At 37.4% G+C, this 19,945-nt stretch overlaps 1 protein-coding gene and 1 non-coding gene across 3 annotated transcripts in view; both read left to right on the forward strand.

Annotated features, from left to right (window-relative positions):
- Htr2c (5-hydroxytryptamine receptor 2C) overlaps nt 1-19,945 on the forward strand; it is a 229,136-nt gene that overhangs the window by 92,014 nt on the left and 117,177 nt on the right. For both annotated transcript variants that reach the window (NM_012765.3, XM_039099497.2), the window contains exon 3: nt 18,679-18,783. In NM_012765.3, the coding sequence (NP_036897.2) occupies nt 18,749-18,783 (35 nt within the window). In that variant the 5' untranslated portion in view covers nt 18,679-18,748. The remainder of the gene's footprint in view (nt 1-18,678; nt 18,784-19,945) is intronic.
- Nucleotides 11,744-11,882, forward strand: Mir1298 (microRNA 1298). Its single transcript, NR_106693.1, has one exon. It is a non-coding gene; the product is annotated as a microRNA 1298 (primary transcript).

Raw genomic sequence — 19,945 nt, forward strand, 5'->3', positions numbered from 1 at the left:
AGGCTTGTCAACAAGTACCTAGACTGTTTGCCACCATGGCAACTGTATTAATGAATAAATTATGAAAGGTTCTATACAACTTTGTATTATAGTAGATGGGTGTAGTAGGCAAAACTTTAAGAATGCCCTCCAATGATTTTGTCACTCTCTCTCAGCCCAAATTCTGCTCTTATTCATCTCTGTTCTTTCCTAGTCATTGTGTCAAGGCTCTACTTTGATAAACAATACGTGTTTTCCATTGCCGTGTAACAAATGACCAAAAGCCTGCTTCCTCACAACACTACCACATTGTTTTCTACATCAGAGGCTCTAAAACAACTTCTCCTGAGCTCCTTGCTCAAGATCTCATAGGTCTTAAGTAAAGATGGCAGACTGGCTAAGCTCTAACGTGGCTCTGGAGAAATAGCTGCTTCCACGTTAATTCAAATGTTAGCAGAATCAGTTCCTTAGGATTATGGGGTTGTGGTCGCTGTTTATTACAGCCTATTCCTCATGGACTACCATTCTGACTGACTGTCCATTTATTGGGTTTTCTACAGGGGTATGGGTGAGGGATTTTTAACAGACGCATGAGTGACTCAAGGGCAGTTGCGTCAGCAAAGCCTCCCCCTCCCCGGCCCCCAGAAAGGATTTTTTTTAATGCTTCATTTCTCTGTGACATGCCCTTTGCCTACAGGACAGAAGATGGCCTGTGTTTAAAGGACTAATAGATTAGTATCAATTAAATGGGTTCTTTTGCTGCAGAGGGGAGCGTACAAGGGGCAGAGTTCATTGGAGGTCATTCTTAACATTGGCTACCACACTAATCTACTGTAATACCAAAATCTTACAGCAGCTTTCAAAATTTATTCATTGATACTGGTGGCAATACGATATATTACACCTCAGAAAACATATTCGCACATACACACAGTAAGGGGGGGTTGAAAACTACATTCATTCTTTTTACAATAAATGACACTAGTTAGAATTGTATCCTATTTCATTAGAGTAAAAAAAAAGATTAAAGCTAAATAATTTATGGAAAACAGTAATTTAAAAAAAAAGTCAGGAAACAATTACTCCATGCTACCCTTTTTGGAAACTCATGTAATTTTTCATTTCCTAACAACCTTTTCTATCGGAGATAGGACAATACACATATAAATTATGTTTTTTTATCAAAACAGTATGCCTAGGCTTTTTTCCTCACTGGTGTCTTTATTATGTGTATGTCTGTGCTCTGAACCAGCGTGGTCATGCTCTTGCTGATGCTGCAGAGTTTTGAGACAGCCTTTCACTGTGTAATCTACACAGACTCTCAATCTGTAATTCAATTTTGATCTACAGAGCTCTGGCATTACAAGTGTAGCACTACACCTGTATACCATAATTAGGTTTAGTATAAAACAGGCTTGGGAAATCAATTTGAAACCACTAAAAGGAGCACCTTGCATTTGATCCCGTGTCATCACAGAGCCCACATATACACATGACTATTTATAGTAGTTATCATAGTAGCCACGAGATGGCAGTACGAACGTGAGTTTTGCCTGAAATGAAAGGCAGCCACAGATTGGAGTGTGGAGTGTATTAAGTGCCAACATTTTATCTCAGATATTTTATACTCTCTTATGACTTTTCATAAATGAAACAAATATTGATATGGTATTATTTAAAATGTTGACAGTTTGCATTATTAGAAATAAATATTCAGTGTGATTTTTTATACTTTTTTTAATTTTCCACATATTTATTATTTATTCACTTTATATCCCGATTGCTGCCTTCATCCCAGTCCCCCCTCACATAATCCCCCCATCCTTCTCCCTCCCCTTCTCTTCTGTGAGGGTGGAGGTCCCAACCCTAGCACTGCAGGGCTAGGAACATCTTCTCCCACTGGGTCCAGACAAGATAGTCCAATGAGCATATCCCACAGACAGGCAACCACTTTAGGGATAGATCATACTCCAGTTTTGGGGGGATACCATATGAAAACCAAGCTGCACATCTGCTACATATGTGTAGGAGACCTAGGTCCAGCTCGTGTGTATGCTCTTTGGTTGGTGGTTCAGACTCGGACAGCCCTAAGGATCCAAATTAGTTAACTATGTTGGTCTTCCTGTGGACTTCATATCCCTTTTGGGGACAGCAATCCTTCTTCCTATTCTTTCATAAAAGTCCCCAAGCTCCATCCACTGTTTGATTGTGGGTGTTTGCATCTGTCTGAGTCAGCTACTGGGGGGAGCCTCTGGTAGGACAGGTGTGCAAGCATGAGAGAGTATCATTAATAGTGTCAGGGATTGGTTCTTACCCATAGGATGAGTCTCAAGTTGGGCAGTCATTGGGTGTCCATTCCCTCAGTCTCTGCTCCATCCCCCTATGCCTGCATTTCTTGTAGACCTAAGGATAAAATTTGGGTTGAATGTTTTATGAATAGGTTGGTGTCCCTATCGTGCCAATGGGGTTCCTGCCTTGCCACAGAAGGTGGACTGACTTCAGGTTCCATATCCCCACTGCTATGAATTTCAGCTAAGGTCTCTCCCACTGATTCATGGGTAACTCACTCTCCCAGGTTTCTACTATGTCCTCCAGATGCCCCCACTTCAACCATTAGCTGCAGATATTTGTTTATTCTCCTGGTCTTCTGGTCTTCATGTCTTTCCCCACACCTCATCCCGAACCTTCCCATTCGTATTCCCTGTCCCTTCTCCCACCCAGTTTCCTCCCTCAATCTGCCTCTTATAACTATTTCATTCCCCCTTCTAATTGAGACTCAAGCATCCTTGCTTGGGCCTTCGTTTGAGGTTAACTTCTTCACGTTTGCAAAGTATAGGGTGGGTATCTTGTATTTTATGGCTAATATCTATTTATAAGTAAGTACACACCATGCATGTCCTTTTGGGTCTGGGTTACCTTAATCAGAATGATAGGTAACACAGAATTCTTACTTTTTTAAACTATGACATTTTACTATCTTCATCACTGAAATGCAATACTTTTGCTTGGGGCTGCTAAAAATGGGTCTGAAACTGAATTTTCCCCTGAACAACCTTGAACCTGATGAAAAGTTTTCAAGAGTGATTTCTTCAGGTCAGTTAATTTCTTACAGAAACCATAACTGAACGCATGTCTGGAAGCCCAGACATTCAAGATCTCAAGGTGTCCCCCACTGGTGAAGGTCTTTCAAGGTCAGCCTGGACTACATGAGAACTTGTTTCTGAAACCAACCAACCAAATAAACAAACAAACTTTTAAATGAATAATCAATAAAAAACAAACCCTCTAATTGGATCCAGCCTGCCCTTTGCCCTTTTTATACTGACTATAATCTGACAACGTAGACCTGATGCAATTACTTACTAGCACTAGGCTTCGTTTTTATGCTAAAACGAAGAATATCAATTTTGCCTATCATCATGGCTCCAGTACTCAGCACAGTGCTTGACATATACAAAACGTCCTCAGTTCAAACTTATCCACTAATAGGGAAAGCGAATAAAGCTTTATGTTTGTTTGTTTGTTTGTTTGTTTGTTTAGTGTCACCATCAAGGATGTTGTTGTTGTTGTTAAAGATCTCACTAGTATTTAGGGACATGTGGGCTTAATGTTCTGCAGTACCAAGACAAAAGTCCATCACCTTTATAATTCTGGTTTCAGTCAATTCAGATTGAAGCAAGTATATGTAAGTTGACTCTGAAACTCCACCTCCATACCATTGTGCATGAAAATGCTGATATTTAAAAAAAAATCTTCCACTACATTTAATTTTTACAGAAAATGAAAATGGCCCAGCTGATACACAGTATGTTCTTTTTTGCAACTGTATTGTCTATGATCTATCTGAATTTATATGGCTGCCAGTTCTCTCATTAAAATCTATGGTTGCTGGCACAGATTTAGAATGTTGACTCTCCTATGATTCAGTTATCAAATGCTTGCCACAACAGGTGACTTTCTTCAGATTTGAAAAACTACTTGATGCAAGCATGACAGTTTATACGAGCAAGTGATTTTGTATTCCTTCATATCCTTCTCTATATAATGACATGTAACCACGGTGTAGGTTACTCAATGACTATGAATTTTGCCTAAGTATAATTTGGGCTAACTTGATGCTTAAAATCACTTTGAATAGATGCAGAGACAGTTAATACTATCTGCTTTTGTCAGCAAGGAAACCATTTTATCATATTGCAAAGTTTGATGGGCATAATGCAGCTTCCTTAGTTCACAGTTTTCTTCTTCTATCCTGTGAGTAATAAGAAGTTTACTGAAGTGGAAGCCTCAAGGCTAACTTGTTGATAGGTCCTGAATCAACATAAGGATTTCAAATAGACTGGACATGCTTATTTTAACATGTGCTTTTCCTGATTTATGAACTTAAAGATCAAAGTGGCACATGTGTATGACTCTTTTATGCTCATTTCAAGGTTTAAGTGCCCTACTCCAAAAGGATAAAACTCGACTTTGCCTGAATACACCTTGGGTTTTCTCATCTTGATGATCAACTGGCTTAAAATACCATTCAATTTAAATCCATGATTTTTTTTTGAAAATTAGTAAAGAGGAAGGCAGTCGTTAAACAATCATAATTGTCATATAGTTTTAGAAAATAATGTATTTTGGTATGATAATTTTTATCTATTATCTTTAAAAATGTTTACGCTTGTAAGATTTGTCTCTTCCAGTGTTTTTTATTCTATTAAAAATTGCCAAATGAAAGGAACACCCATTCAGAGTCTGCCCCACATGTGGCCCATACATATATAGCCACCCAATTAGACAAGATGGATGAAGCAAAGAAGTGCAGACCGACAGGAGCCGGATGTAGATCGCTCCTGAGAGACACAGCCAGAATACAGCAAATACAGAGGCGAATGCCAGCAGCAAACCACTGAACTGAGAATAGGACCCCCGTTGAAGGAATCAGAGAAAGAACTAGAAGAGCTTAAAGGGGCTCGAGACTCCATATGTACAACAATGCCAAGCAACCAGAGCTTCCAGGGACTAAGCCACTACCTAAAGACTATACATGGACTGACCCTGGACTCTGACCTCATAGGTAGCAATGCATATCCTAGTAAGAGCACCAGTGGAAGGGGAAGCCCTGGGTCCTGCTAAGACTGAACCCCCAGTGAACTAGACTGGTGGGGGGAGGGCGGAAATGGGGGGAGGGTTGGGAGGGGAACACCCATAAGGAAGGGGAGGGGGGGAGGGGGATGTTTGCCCGGATACCGGGAAAGGGAATAACACTTGAAATGTATATAAGAAATACTCAAGTTAATAAAAAAATATTAAAAAAATAAAAAAAATTGCCAAATGAAAGAGTTCTTGTTACTATTTAATAGAGAGAGCAAATTTAGACTGGCAGTGACTATAAGCCAGCCATCTGGACTTCAACTCAGTAAGAAACCTCCAGGAACTACATATCCACATAAATTTAACTCAAGACCTATTTTCAAGTATCTATTATTATCACTGAGGGACATAGAGTCCCTTTGTAAGTTTTTGGTATTCATGATAAAATAATTTTTAAATGGGATTAAAAGGAAGGTCAAACACTATTAAATAGTGTAACAGAAAAAAGGAACAGGGAGGCAAACAGGAGATCTTGGTAAAGAGAAAAGAAATGATAAGGATGGCCAAGCCTTTGGCGCTTGTTTTTACATTTAATTGAAGAGTCACTGTATTGCCTCCCTCAAAGGGTGATGTGTCCCTTTGCTGTACAAAAGGCTCTTCATCCTTTTTGGCTAAATCAAGGAAGTACGTCACTGTAATATTACCTGGTTTAGCTGCATCATCAGGTAGGATTTGCTCTAGTGGCTTAGAATTCAGGGCATCTATCAAGTAGAAAGGAATAACTAACTATATCTGTGGCTGAGAGTTTGCCTTCCATTTTTTTAATTTTGGATGAGAAAGGAATAATTCACAACATATTTGGCAGTCATTATATCTTTGCTCTTATAATTTTGGGGCCAGTTTAAAGTCCATGTATTTGGCTCTTTTTTAACCTTCAATTAGTTTCAAGGAGCCTTTGGGTCTTTATCAATTACTGTAAGGCCAGCACTTAACAATGGGTCATTAGCAGATGATGGGATATTTTTCCATCATCTTGTTTAAAGTGTGTCTCTTTTAATTACTCCTAAATTCTTTGTATAACAAGACGTGACTTGCCACTGATTATGCCTTTTGTCTCTAAGGAAAAATTGTATGTCTAAAATGATGCTAGGCAAATAGATAGAGGGCATTTTCATTCCCTTTCTCCCTACCTCGCACTGTCTTCTTGAAAACATTAACAAGAGATAGAATTCTTACAGGAATTTGTACTTAAAGGATAATGGCAGACATTTAGATCAGAAATATGTGTTAACTGCCTTGTTTTTAGGAGACAATAAGATCAAAATACCCAAACAACACCAAAGGCCATCATCAGGTGGACGTATGTGTTTGTCTAACAAGTCACTGCTCACCTGCTGACTGTTATCCTGACTGGATGGCCAAAAGTTGTGGATTTCAGCTCAGAGTAGTTATGAGCTAGTTTGATAAGCATATATAAGTGATCAGAGTGTGTATCAGTGCTGTACAAGCTATGGAAAAACTAGGGGTTTGCTCTTTTGTGATTTTTCTTTTTTTTTTGGAGTTTTTTTATTTGCATTTCAAATGTTATCTCCTTTCCTGGTTTCCTGTCCATAAACCCTTATACCATCTTCCTCCCCCTTCTTCTATGAGGGTGTCCCCCACCCATCCGCCCAGCCCTTTCCTGCCTCCCCAATGTTTTCTTAAGGTTGAAGAGCTGGCTGAGTTCAGATGCCAGCACCCAGATCAAAAACCAAATAGATTCTCATGGCTACAGCTCCACCATTTGTGCACAAACACACAAACGTGTATATGTAACACACATGCTACATAGACACACCACATCACACATACACATACCACAGTACACACCACACGAATAAAAGGAATCCTTTCTTCTTGTATGAGCCACTGGTTTTCATGATACAATTAATTCCTGACTTAAAATATCTCTTGCACATGTTAGCGTGCATAGGAATTCGTCTAACTTAAACAGTAAGGAGACACTAATTTCAAATACAGTTCAGTACAAATGTAAGCAACTCAGACTTAATGATGTTAAATTTTCTTTTATTTTATGATAATACTATTTTTCCTTTGAAAATTTAAAACTGTTTTTTGAAATAAAGTATATTCAATGGCTGACCTTAGCACATTAATAGCCTTATTTAATTTTAAATTATATTTGTATGATTTAAAACAATTTTTAAATGTGATTATATTTTGATCATGTTCTTCCCCTACCCAGATCCTCTCCCACTCCACACCCACCTAACATTAAGTTTTTTCTCAAAAACAAAACAAAACAAAACCCTAACCAACAACGAAATGCCCCCAAACCTATAAAAGATAATAAAGTTAACATCCAAACGGAGGGTAACCAAACCAACTGTAACCAAATAAAAATACACACTCAACCATGAAGTCCATTATGTGTTGTCCCAACATACTCCTGAACATGGGGCCTGTCCTGAAGTAGTTGGTGTTCTCAGTGTCACTCTATTGAAGAAAATGGATTTTCCCTCTCCAGGCAGGTATAACTGACAGTTTGGTTGGCAACCTTTTCCTACTAGCTTGATTTACATTCATTCATTCATTGATTCATTCATTCACTCTTTCTTTCCTTTCTTTCTTTCTTCCTTTCTTTCTTTCTGGCTATAACAAAATAATGTGTAACAAGATAAAACAAAATTTGTCACATTGGTAGCCCAATAGAAGTCACAAGAATCAGAGAGCAACTTATTAACTCACTCAGGAATTCCATAAAACCACCCAGCTAACAGCTATAACATATGTGCAGAGGACCGGATGCAGACTCAGTCAGACTCTTGCTGCTTCGGTCTATGTGAGTTCATGAGAGCCTTGCTCAGTTGATTTAGAGGAACTTGGCTTTCTTGGTGTCCTCCACCACCTCTCGCCTCTTACCCTCTCTCTACTTCCTCCTCCAAAAGGAAAGACCTTTCCTTCATTTAGCTGTGCATCCCTAAATCTACAACACCACCAGACATTTGCTAGGTTTTAAACAATTGCAATAAACACATGCACTGTTTTGCTGCTACACCCTTGTAAATGATTTAGCTTCTATTTCATTAAAATAAAGTAAACACAATTTTCAAAATCTGGAGAACATGGTCAGTTCTCTTTAGTGAACATTTTTTTTTTCCGGAGCTGGGGACCGAACCCAGGGCCTTGCGCTCGCTAGGCAAGCGCTCTTCCGCTGAGCTAAATCCCCAACCCCTTTAGTGAACATTTTAAATGGTCTCAATCATTCTATCATGTCTTCCCAAGATGGTAATGTATCCTCAGCAATAATAGCGATTGAGTTTTGCTTATGAATATAGTATTTGCATTTACAGAAAGGATCCTCTAGCTTAAACATAAATGGTTATTTGTACTATCAGAAAATATGGCCTGTCATAATTTTTAAATGTAGTAGTAGGAATAACAATGCTGACTATAATTTGCTACACATAAAAGAAAATGTAGGCTGGAGAGATGGCTCAACGGTTAAGAGCACTGACTGCTCTTCCAGAGGTCCTGAGTTCAATTCCCAGCAACCACATGGTGGCTCTCAACCATCTGTAATGGGATGCTCTCTTCTGAAGTATCTGAAGAGAACTACAGTGTACTAATATACAAATAAAAATAAATAAATAAGAAGAAAATGTACATGTTGATGTGTATATTTAATAGGTTTATTTTAATTCTTTAATTTTTAAAGTTAGAATAAAAAATTGCATCATTCCCTCTTCACGCTTTCCCACAACCTTCCCATATATACCTTCTTCTTCTTCTCTTTTACATCCATAGACTTCTCTCATTAATCGTTGCAACATGCATGTATGAATGGAGGTACAAACATGCAACCTACTGATATAACCTACCCAGTCTGTATATCATTACTTGAATGTAGGTGTATGTATTTTGTTAAACACATGCACACATTACTTAGCATTTTATTCAATTTAAAATATAAAGTAATCCCATCCCTCACTTGATGCCCTGTCTTTCTGCTAGAGGTGGGCTCTATAAGTTTCCTCTTCCCACTGTAGGGCATTTCATCTAGGGTTCCCAGCTTTGACTCCTGAGAGTCTCTCACTTCCCAGATCTCTGGTACATTCTAGAGGGTCCTCCTAACCTCCTTCCTCCCAATGTTGCCTCTTTCCATTCTTTCTGCTGCCCCTCAGGGTTTCAGTCCTTTCCCCCACCCAATACCAGATCATGTTCCACTCTTCCCCCATCCTCTTCCCCTTTCCGTTCCCTGTCCCTTCCTCCCTCCCCTCTTGTGGTTGCATTCTTCTCCCTCCCAAGTGGGACTGAGGCATCCTCAGTTTGTTGGCTTTATGAGTTCTGTGGACTGTATCTTGGGTATTCTGTACTTTTTTGTTAATATCCACTTATTAGTAAGAATATACCATGTATGTCTTTTCGGATCTGAGTTACCTCACTCAGGATGATATTTTCTAGTTCCATACATTTGCCTATGAATTTCATGACATCATTGTTTTTGATAGCTGAGTAGTACTCCATTGTGTAGATGTACCATATTTTCTATAGCCATTCCTCTGTTGAAGGGCACCTGGATTCTTTCCAGCTTCTGGCTACTATAAATAAGGCTGCTATGAACATAGTGGAGCATGTGTCTTTGTTGTATGTTGGAGCATCTTTTGGGTATATGTTCAGGAGAAGTATAGCTGGGTCCTCAAATTATACAATGTCCAATTTTCTGAGGAACCTCCAGACTGATTTCCAGAGAGGTTGTACCAGTTTGTAATCCCACCAACAATGAAAGAGTGTTCCTCTTTGTCCACATCCTTGCCAGCATCTGTTGTTACCTGAGTTTTTGATCTTAGCCATTTTGACTGGTGTGAGGTGGAGTCTCAGGGTTGCTTTAATTTGCATTTCCCTGATGACTAAGGATGTTGAATATTTCTTTAGGTGTTTCTCAGCTATTTGGTATTCCTCAGTTGACAATTCTTTGTTAAGCTCTGTATCCCAATTTTTAATAGGATTATTTGATTCTCTAGAATCTAACTTCTTGACTTCTTTGTATATATTAGATATTAGCCCTCTATCAAATGTAGGATTGTTAAAGACCTCATTCCAATATGTTGGTTGCCATTTTGTCCTATTGACAGTGTCCTTTGCCTTACAGAAGCTTTGCAATTTTATGAGGTCCCATTTGTCGATTGTTGATCTTAGAGCATAAGCCATTGGTGTTTTGTTCAGGAAATTTTCCCCTGTGCTGGTTTGTTTGAGGTTCTTCCCCACTTTCTCTTCTATTAGTTTCAGTGTATCTGGTTTTATGTGGAAGTCTTTGATCCACTTGGACTTGAGCTTTGCACAAGAAGATAAGAATGGGTCAATTTGCATTTTTAAAAACACACATAGTATGCACTCACTGATAAATGGATATTAGTCCCAAAACTTGAAGTACCTAAGGAAAAATTCACAGTTCATATGAAGTACAAGAAGAAGGAAGACTAAAATGTGGATGCTTCATTTCTTCTTAGAAGGGAGAACAAAATACTCATGGGAGGAAATACAGGGACAAAGAGTGGAGCAGGGACTGAAGAAAAGGTCATCCAGAGATCGCTACACCTGGGATCCACCCCATATACAGATACTAAATCCAGTCACTATTGCTGATGCCAAGAAATGCTTGCTGGCAGAAGCCAAATATGGGTGTCTCCTGAGGCTCTGCTAGACCCCTACAGATAAAGATGATGATGTTTGCAGCTATCCATGGGACTGAAGAAGGGGATCATAATGGAGGAGTTAGAGAAAAGACTGAAGGAGGTGAGGGGAATTGCAGCACCATAAAAAGAATGACAATATCAACCAACCAGAACCCATCAGAGCTCCCAGGAACTAAACCACAAACCAATGAGTATAGATGGAAGAGCCCATGACATCAGCCACATATGTAGCAGGGGACGGCCTTGTCTGGCATCAATAGGAGGAAAAGCCCTTGGTCCTGTGAAGGCTCATTTCCCCAGGGTAGGGCATTGATGTTGGAGTAGGTGGGTGGGAGTTGGAGCATCCTCATAGAAGCAGGGGGAGTGGTAAGGGGGAATGGGAGAGGGGGAAAATATAGGATAACTTTTGAAATGTAAATACATAAAATATTCAAAAAATAAAACTAAAAAAAATCCTCCCAAATTACTCTCACATTCCTTTTAAATCAATAGGCATGTTTAGGTGTATGTCATGTTTTACATTCAACTGGCAATGGCAAGAAGAATCTACCTGTAATTTTGCATTTTAACTTCATGATAAGATGGGGGAAACACTGAGTCTCAAATAAATTTGATTATTTATTCTAAGCTACACTTCAACTAAGTAAGCATCGAGTCTGAAATCATGCTCCCTAGTACCCAGTCTACTGATCCATGTTACAAAACATGATGTTTTTAATGTGATATATTTAAAATGTAAATTATGCCAATTCAATTGAGTTGTCTGTATTTGTCATACATTGTTAATGTTCATGGTGAGCCTGTTCGTTGTAGATATGTTTGCTTTGTCGGTGGTTTGAATACATTTTGTCGTAATGTCTTATACACAGAGGTTGCTTTTTCTTGAAAAAAAAAATGGCGAAACTTGAAAGACTAATCAATCTTTCAACTCCAAAGTAGTGGTTTTGTTCGTTTCTTTCCTTCTTTATCCAGGAGTACCTAAAACTGGCAAACTGAAGAAGTGTTGGAGAGATGAGGGGTTAAGAGTTCATTCGGCTGTCCAGATGTATCCAAGTACCCTGTTATTTGGCAATAAATACATCTGGGCAACTGATTGAACTTTTCGCTTCTCTTGACTCAACTGGAGCACCTACAACATTCAAGGCCTGCTTGACAGCGTAGACTGTACAATGTCTTAGTCTAATGAGGCTCAGTGAGAGAGAGAGAGAGCTGCTTGTCAGTGGGGGGACTTCATTGCAAACCTAAGGGGGAAATGCATTTTTGTATATACTTATGTATGTATGGACTATATGTAGTTTGACAGAAGGGAATGAATTTTGCTTCAAGTTTGTAAAATAAACAGAGTATTTTCCTCAGTGATACTTGTCAAGTGCCTATATTGCCAGTGTAAAATAACTGTATTTGCGATAAATAATAGCTAGGATGGCCTCAATCTATGAATACATAAATCTGTCTGATTTATTTCCTCCAGTTACTCCTTATCCTATTATGGGATTCCATTTCATTCATGGCAATGGTACACTCCTGACATGTTTATCACTTGTTGTGCTGGAATGTAAGCTCTGTGAGAGCAGGGCCTTTTTCCACCTTGTTTTCCACCCTGTGTACAGCATCTGGCAGAGAGCCTAGCACATAAGAGGGAAGCAATAAATGTTTGAACACAAAGAAATTTGCTTGTACAGTTTTCAGTCTTGCAAGTCAGTTGGAATTGTTCTCCAACACATACATCACCATATGTTTTCCTCCTTAGCACTGCTCTTTACGAGACTTTGTTTATTGTGCTATAACTATACTTAGGCTGAGATAATTGAGGCAGAATTCTGCAACCACCTATGGAGAAACAGCTTCAAATTGCTGGGCAGTACTGCTCACTAAGACGGATTCACTCAATGTTTGCTATCACAACTGTGCAAGGATTTGCATCAGCAACTTTAGTTCTATTAATTTAGGCACTATTTTTGGAGTATTATTTATGCCAGCAGAATAAGTCTTGCTGTGGAAAACTAACTACCTTAAATTCTGTTGGTTTGAGGAGTTCACTGGTGTTTTTTGTTTGTTTGTTTGGTTGGTTGGTTAGTTGGTTGGCTGGCTTTTTTGGATTCTCGTTAGATTTAACAATAACTGTTTTCATGTGGTCCTGAGGACGTAGATCCCACATGAGGAGTATGCCATCCTAGCACCACAAAACAAAAGAGAAACCTCCCATAACTTATATCAAACAGAAGAATCTAGAAAACATAAATAAAGAGAAACTATTTTATTTGCAGTCCAAGGACAGAAGGAAAAGTTATATTCGTTTTAATACTCCTTAGTATTTTCTGAACAGAAGAGTGGGGAAGTTGAAGTATTGGAAACAATTTTTTTCAAATTAAATAATCATATTGGTGTTATAAGATATAATGAATTATCCAGCAAAAGCCCATCCTCTAAATGTTGGCAGCTGTTTTAAAAAGAGACACTATAAATAAATCTTCCAGCATGTAGGATGACATTGTCAGAAGTGTCCTCTCTCCCTCTTGCCACAGTCTAGGGAGTGTTTAGTCTTAGGTTTGAGGCGCTGTATTCCAGGGCAAGAGTAATAAAAATGTAATAACTGTCTTAGGCCTGAGGAGTAGATTCCTTTCCTGATGTATTGAGGGACTTTTCATTTCCAGTGACGTCTATTATCCTGGGGTGCTTTTGCCTGGTGCAAAATAACATTTCCTGAATGAGCAGATTGCTGTACAGGAAAGGATTTTGAAATTACATGTGATGAAAGTTGTTCTAAAGAACATCAACTGTCAAACTTGTCAAAGTGACTTAAATATAGACCTGCCTGAAGACAAGGAACTAGATTATTTGATCCCTTATAATATTTTCGTCTCAGAAGTTCTGTGAATTCAAGCTTGTAGAATAAGTTAAGACCTTAAAATACAAAATGGCGTGTTTGGTTTCATTTAAATTCACAGAATGCATTTCTAAATGAACTCACCATGTTTGAAGCTCTTATGTTTATAGGTAAGAAAGGATTTCAGTTGATTGTAGTCTCTCAAAAATTTTCAAGGAAATCATAAAAAATCACACCATGTGACAACTATTCATAACAAACATGAATTTTTTGAATGGAAAGAGTTCACTTTATTACAATATTGCTACAGAACCTTTAAATTTAAATTTAAAAGGAACATTCACATAATATGCCTTTGTCCTAAAAACATTTTTTGGATTACTTGAGTATTCCCTAACTTGTTACAACCCTGCATACTATTATTTTCCTCACAGGAGCTATCTGAACATTTATACTAATTCATTTTTGAACTAGCCATCTGCTGAAAGTTGAGTGTATTTAATAACCAGAGAGAAGATTTCATTGAACTCTTATTCAGGTTTTGTCAGTTTAATATATGTATATATTATATTGTGATAATCTTCATACTCATTACCTCCTTTTATAATCTCCTACTCCTGCAGTTCATCTTCTTTCCAGCTAGTCCTTCCCCTAACGTTGGGGTCTTATTTTGGGGACAGGTCCTAGACAGGTAGCTACAACCTCTCTGTCTCCCTGATTCCATATGCTTTTGGGCCCCAGTGGCCTCATGCATGAGGTCTAATCCTCCTGATTACACTGGCCATGTCATATGAGAAGAGCATTTCACAGCACTCCCACCTGTCTTCTAGTTTCTCTGATCATTATACCCCTTTTCTATGATGTTCCAGAGAGAAAACTTTTTAAACTCTGAGCCTTTAGTTCTGAGCATTGAAAAATGATAAAATCAAACTTTGCATGCACTGTTACACATTTGGTTCTTAAATGATTCCTCATACATACTCAGACAAGTCATGGGCAAAATGGCTCAGTCAGTAAAGGTGGCTATAACCAAGTTGGATGACCTAAATTCAATCTTCTAGCCTCACATGGTGGAAGGGGTGGAAGGAAAGGAGTAACTTCTGCTAATTTTCCCCTGAACTCAACACCTCTTACATGCATGTGAGTGTACAAACACACACACACACACACACACACACACACACACACACACACACACACACACATACCTCCCACAGAAATAAAATAAAAGTCACACAGGAATCATATGTTTACTGTGTATTCTACGGTCTAATAAGAATTCTATATCAGATGTACTTTCTTCAATGTGAGTAAAAATAGTGTGCTATATCACCATGGTTACCTGACAATTTTTTTTCAAGAAATCTGAAGGTAAAAACCAATCTGAAAGGATTAGTTCAAGAGCATAAAGGACCAAAGCACAACCAAGTTTTTCAATGAAGTTCTAAAGTTCTTTCTTCTTCAAACATAATTTATATATAACCACAAGTCCATCCTCTTCCATTAAGTAAGATTTTATTCTTTTCCAAGTCACCCTCAACCTTCCCATAAATCACCTACTTTATACACTGGACTTGACAATTTAACTGAAATGAAAAGAGGATACACATACACACACACACACACACACACACACACACACACACACACTCCTGCTCACTCGCAAAATGTTTTAACTTTCTGTTTCATTATATTTCAAGATAATTATTTATAATTGTTTTACTTATTTTGGCGAATGACATGGACTTTTAACAGTTTGAATTTTATTTCTGAATACTTAATAGTCATATGATTTTGCTTCAAGTATTTCCAAGTGTTTGCATGAGTTTTATGAACTAGGCTAATGACAGATGTAACCTATTATCAAGCATAGTTTTAATGAGCAACATTTAAATATAACGTTCACTGTTTCAGTGTTCAGAAGCCTCTTAATTAATATCTGCTATAAAATTGTGCTGCTAGGGGTTTGGGATTTAGCTCAGTGGTAGAGCACTTGCCTAGTAAGCGCAAGGCCCTGAGTTCAGTCCCCAGCTCCGAAAAAAAAAATTGTGCTGCTAAAAACCACATGGAGATAAATATTTTTCCCCAATTTTGCCTGAGCAAAATTGATACTTAAAGAACTTACAATGCTTTAGAGGCAGCATCAAAATGTCTGTGATAAATGCTACAGGGAGAAAAAAGAAATTGATGGGAGTAGTTACTGATAGTGAATTCAATTTTGTGATTTAATCTCCTATTATTATTTTATACTTGAGAAAAATAATTAAATTCAGGTTTTCTATGTCCTCACTCACTTGTGCATAAGTGCCCTTAGAGTCTATGGGAATGCAATAGATTCTGTTTAAAGGATAGCCAATTGACTCATCATCTAAAAATGGACTTTCTAAAAATTCACAAAAGGCTAACCTTCCCAAGTTTAAATGTTTGACTCACATGTAGAGTATGAGAGGTTTAAATCAGAAAATATTTTATTTGTTCCCCTTGTTAGTTATTTGAGGCTTGAGGAATTTTTCATTCTCTCTCTCTTTTGTAATTTCACACTTATTATTTCAAATATACATGGCACTTATTATTATTTATGTCACATAATTCACATAACTTATTCCTCCTATATTGTGTTCCCAAGCCTCTACAAACACTTCAAGACAATTTACCATTTGGTTTAGTCAATGTTAAAACGTAAATTTTTAATGATGGCTTTAGTTCTGTGATAGAGGAAGTATATTTGCTCCTTGGTTTTGGAGAAAAATAAGACAGAACTTAAACAAATTAAAGGGAATAAGGTTTAGCTGCATAAGAAGTCATGACTTTGATTGAAAATAGTTTTAGTTAATAAATTAGGAATCTATGTGTATAACACTTTGTAATTTCTGTTTTCTTAGCGAAACTGGAACCTAAGTAATGAATTGCTAGTCAATGTTTTTATCTGTAATTTTAAGGGAAATAATATATAATTGGCTAATTTCTAAGAATTACACCAGGGCTGAGAATATGTATAAAGTGTTTTATGAGATCAGGACCATATGTAGCTATTGCAAGTCCACTGATATTGTTCAAGTATAATCCTATTGGAACATAGTGCACTTTACACCACCATTGACTCTTGGTTATTCCAATTTGTAGATACAAGAAAAAATAAAGAGTAAAAACCATTTTCAAACTTTGAGCAGTACTAAAACAGGAAATTTTGATATTTTAGAGAGATAAAAAGGGAAAAGCTAAAGGACACTGATACTTAATTTAGACATTTTTCATCACCCATTTCTATACCTCAAAAAGGAGGAGTTGTGTGTTGTCTGGTGGCTAATAAAAGGGCCTAACAGTCTGTGGAGATCACTCTCTCACAATATATTTTGTGTCTCTGGTCACTAGGAAGTCAGAATGCATATGTTCTCAAGAGTAAGGAAATGTTTTTGATGGAATTGAAAGGTAGATGTTGAATAATAACGGCAGACCATATTAATTAATGCTTGCCTTTGGTGTGTGAGAGAGGGAATGTAATTGCTCTTCTACTTGCTATTAATTAATTAATAATTTGAATGACTAGGAAAAGAGAGTTCTGTTAAATGATATGAGAGATGAGGAATTACATTTTGCTCTAGTGAAATTAGGATTTCAAGTTTTTGAAAGAAACTAAGACCACTAAAGAAAGACAGATTTTTATTTTTTATTTTTATATTCCTTGAAAATACATATAGACTACATAAAATGGACCTTAAAATATTTTGTTGTGTTCTCAAGCATTTACTGCTCCCTCTCTTATACACATTTCAACATACACACATGCACATATGCACACAGACACACATACACGTTCACTCGCACACACACACACATGCACACACACACACACACACTTTTTCTGATTGCGAAATTGGTACTTACAACCTCAAAAATGTAACAGACATGAACCTTGAAATCGTTTTATAAGCCTAAAAAAAATAGACTTATTAGCTACGTCTTTGGCATGGCAAAAATTTAGTCAAACCCAAACTCAAAAACACAGAAGAGGCCGAATAGAGAACATAGCGTTTTGACTTCTCTCTGCTTAGTTACACACCCCTAGGAAGAAAACCTAAAAGAGCAATCTGTTCGTTACTGGGACTCAGTGTTGGTATAAAGATTGATAGTTGAAGGCTCTGCTCAGCAAAGCTGCATTCATTTTTTTCTTGACCAGCATAATTCTCAACCGGCATTTAAAAATATGGAATGTAATAATAACTGATTAGTAACCTGATAGATTATTTGTAATATATCAATCATTTCAAAGACAACTTAAAGAAACAAAAGTCGTCCAACGTGAATTTTTTTTATAAGCTGCTGGACGATGTAGTACCATCTGTCAATCTACAAAATAAGCTAAGAGTGTTCTTTCAATCATCTGATACACCCAACCTTTTATTTTTAAGTTTCAGTACTACATTATCTGCTTGGTCTGTAATATTTCATCAATTACTACTAACTAGTTATTAAATAGAGGAGCTGCTGTACACAGAATAGATGATAAACTTGCTTAGTGTATTTATTTAGTTACAAACCACTTATTGCTGCCCTCTGGTGGATAGTGTTGGTTAATGCAAAGGTAGAAATAGAGATGGATTGTTTCATTTTGAGGAGAAATAAAACTTAGAAATTTATAAAATATGTTTGTGTTATACAAATTCTTGAAATTTGTTATAGATTTTTATTTTCCTATAAGATGAAACCTTTTAATTTTAGACATGTAAAATAATGTAAAATTTTATGTTTCCTCAATGACTTGCAAATCTCAAGGACCTATTCAAAGGACCTTTGCAAAACATTGATTTGAAGCTCTATTTACCCAAAAAGAATATGCAGTAAAAGCATACAGCACTAGATCCTGAACAAGAAGTCTTACAAAAATTAATAGTTTTGTGCCTATAAGTAGGTGAAAAGAAATATTCTTAGATATTCTTCATTGCTTCCATATGTTTCCCTGTTCTTGAAATGAAGTATTGACTATCGTAACACTAAAGATGTTCAATTGAGTTAATTTAATTTAATTGTCTGATATGCAAGTTATTTCGTATTTTAACTAATACTCTTTTTTCTTTTTTTCTTTTCTCTCCTCAGGGAATGAAACAATTCTGTTAACTTCCTAATTCTCAGTTTGAAACTCTGGTTGCTTAAGCCTGAAGCAATCATGGTGAACCTTGGCAACGCGGTGCGCTCGCTCCTGTAAGAATTCTATTACTTAAGTTAAAGCAATAGTTACTTTTATGGTTGCCTACTCAATGATATGAAAAGGCTTGCATAAGACCAGGCTACTCTATGGCCTGTATCAAAAATATGAATATTTTGTATTTAAAGATAATAAATGGGGAATAAGAATAATCTGGCATCTAATTAAATTTTAAGACTCATCTACTCAAATGATATAGAGATAATAGCCTCAATTCCACCTATTCTAGTTTTTATGGTTGCTTCTTCCCCTTTCTTTCTTGTACGAACTGAACAATTACAAAAATCAAATGGCTGCTTATTGTGGTACTGACACCAAGGTGTGAGGTCAACTTAGGAAAGACACGTGCTGAACTGAGAAAGGGAAGAGAGGATGTTTGTCTAAGCAACTGATTTTGTAAGGAGTAGTAGAGGATGCTAGAGATCTGAAGGCAGGGATTGAGGATGTAGCTGATAGAGCAGCACACTGTGATCCTGGAATCAATCAATAGTTGAATTCAGTAGAATGAGATGTAATGACTAGGTAAAGAATCATATACCAGAATAAAGCCACTGTAAGTCTCACCCAACCCAAACTTACTATTTGAGAAGTGGATAAAACCTGAGCACTTTCACCAAGAAGTCTTGAATCCCTTTGCTCCTATGTAATAGGTGAAAGTAATAAACAGGAAAAGAGATAAAAGTAAAACTAAAAATGAGATAGATAGGTAGATAGATAGATAGATAGATAGATAGATAGATAGATAGATAGATAGATAGACATAAGTAGATAAATAGATCTCATTCAGAATAGCCAGTCACAAATGATATTTCCAAACATGAAATTTTTTAAATTATTTTATTTATTTGCATTTCGGGCATGACCTCCTCCTGGTTCCCCCTCTCACATTCCTCTTCCCCCTTGCCTCCAAGAGTGCTTCCTCTACCAGACTTTCCCCTTCCCTGGGGCTGCAAGTTTCTCAAGGTCTAACTGCATAATCTCCCACTAGGTCCAAACCAGCCAGACCTCTGTTCTGTATGTGCCAGGGGCCTTGGACTGGCCTGTGTCTGCTCCTGGCCGGGGTTCTGTCTCTGGGAGCTCCGTGGGGTTTGGGTTACTGGAGACTGCTGATCTTCCTGTGGGGTAGCTCTCCCCTTCAGCTTCTTAAATCCTTCCCCT

Source organism: Rattus norvegicus, chromosome X (genome assembly GCF_036323735.1).
Source record: "Rattus norvegicus strain BN/NHsdMcwi chromosome X, GRCr8, whole genome shotgun sequence".
NCBI lineage: Eukaryota > Metazoa > Chordata > Mammalia > Rodentia > Muridae > Rattus > Rattus norvegicus.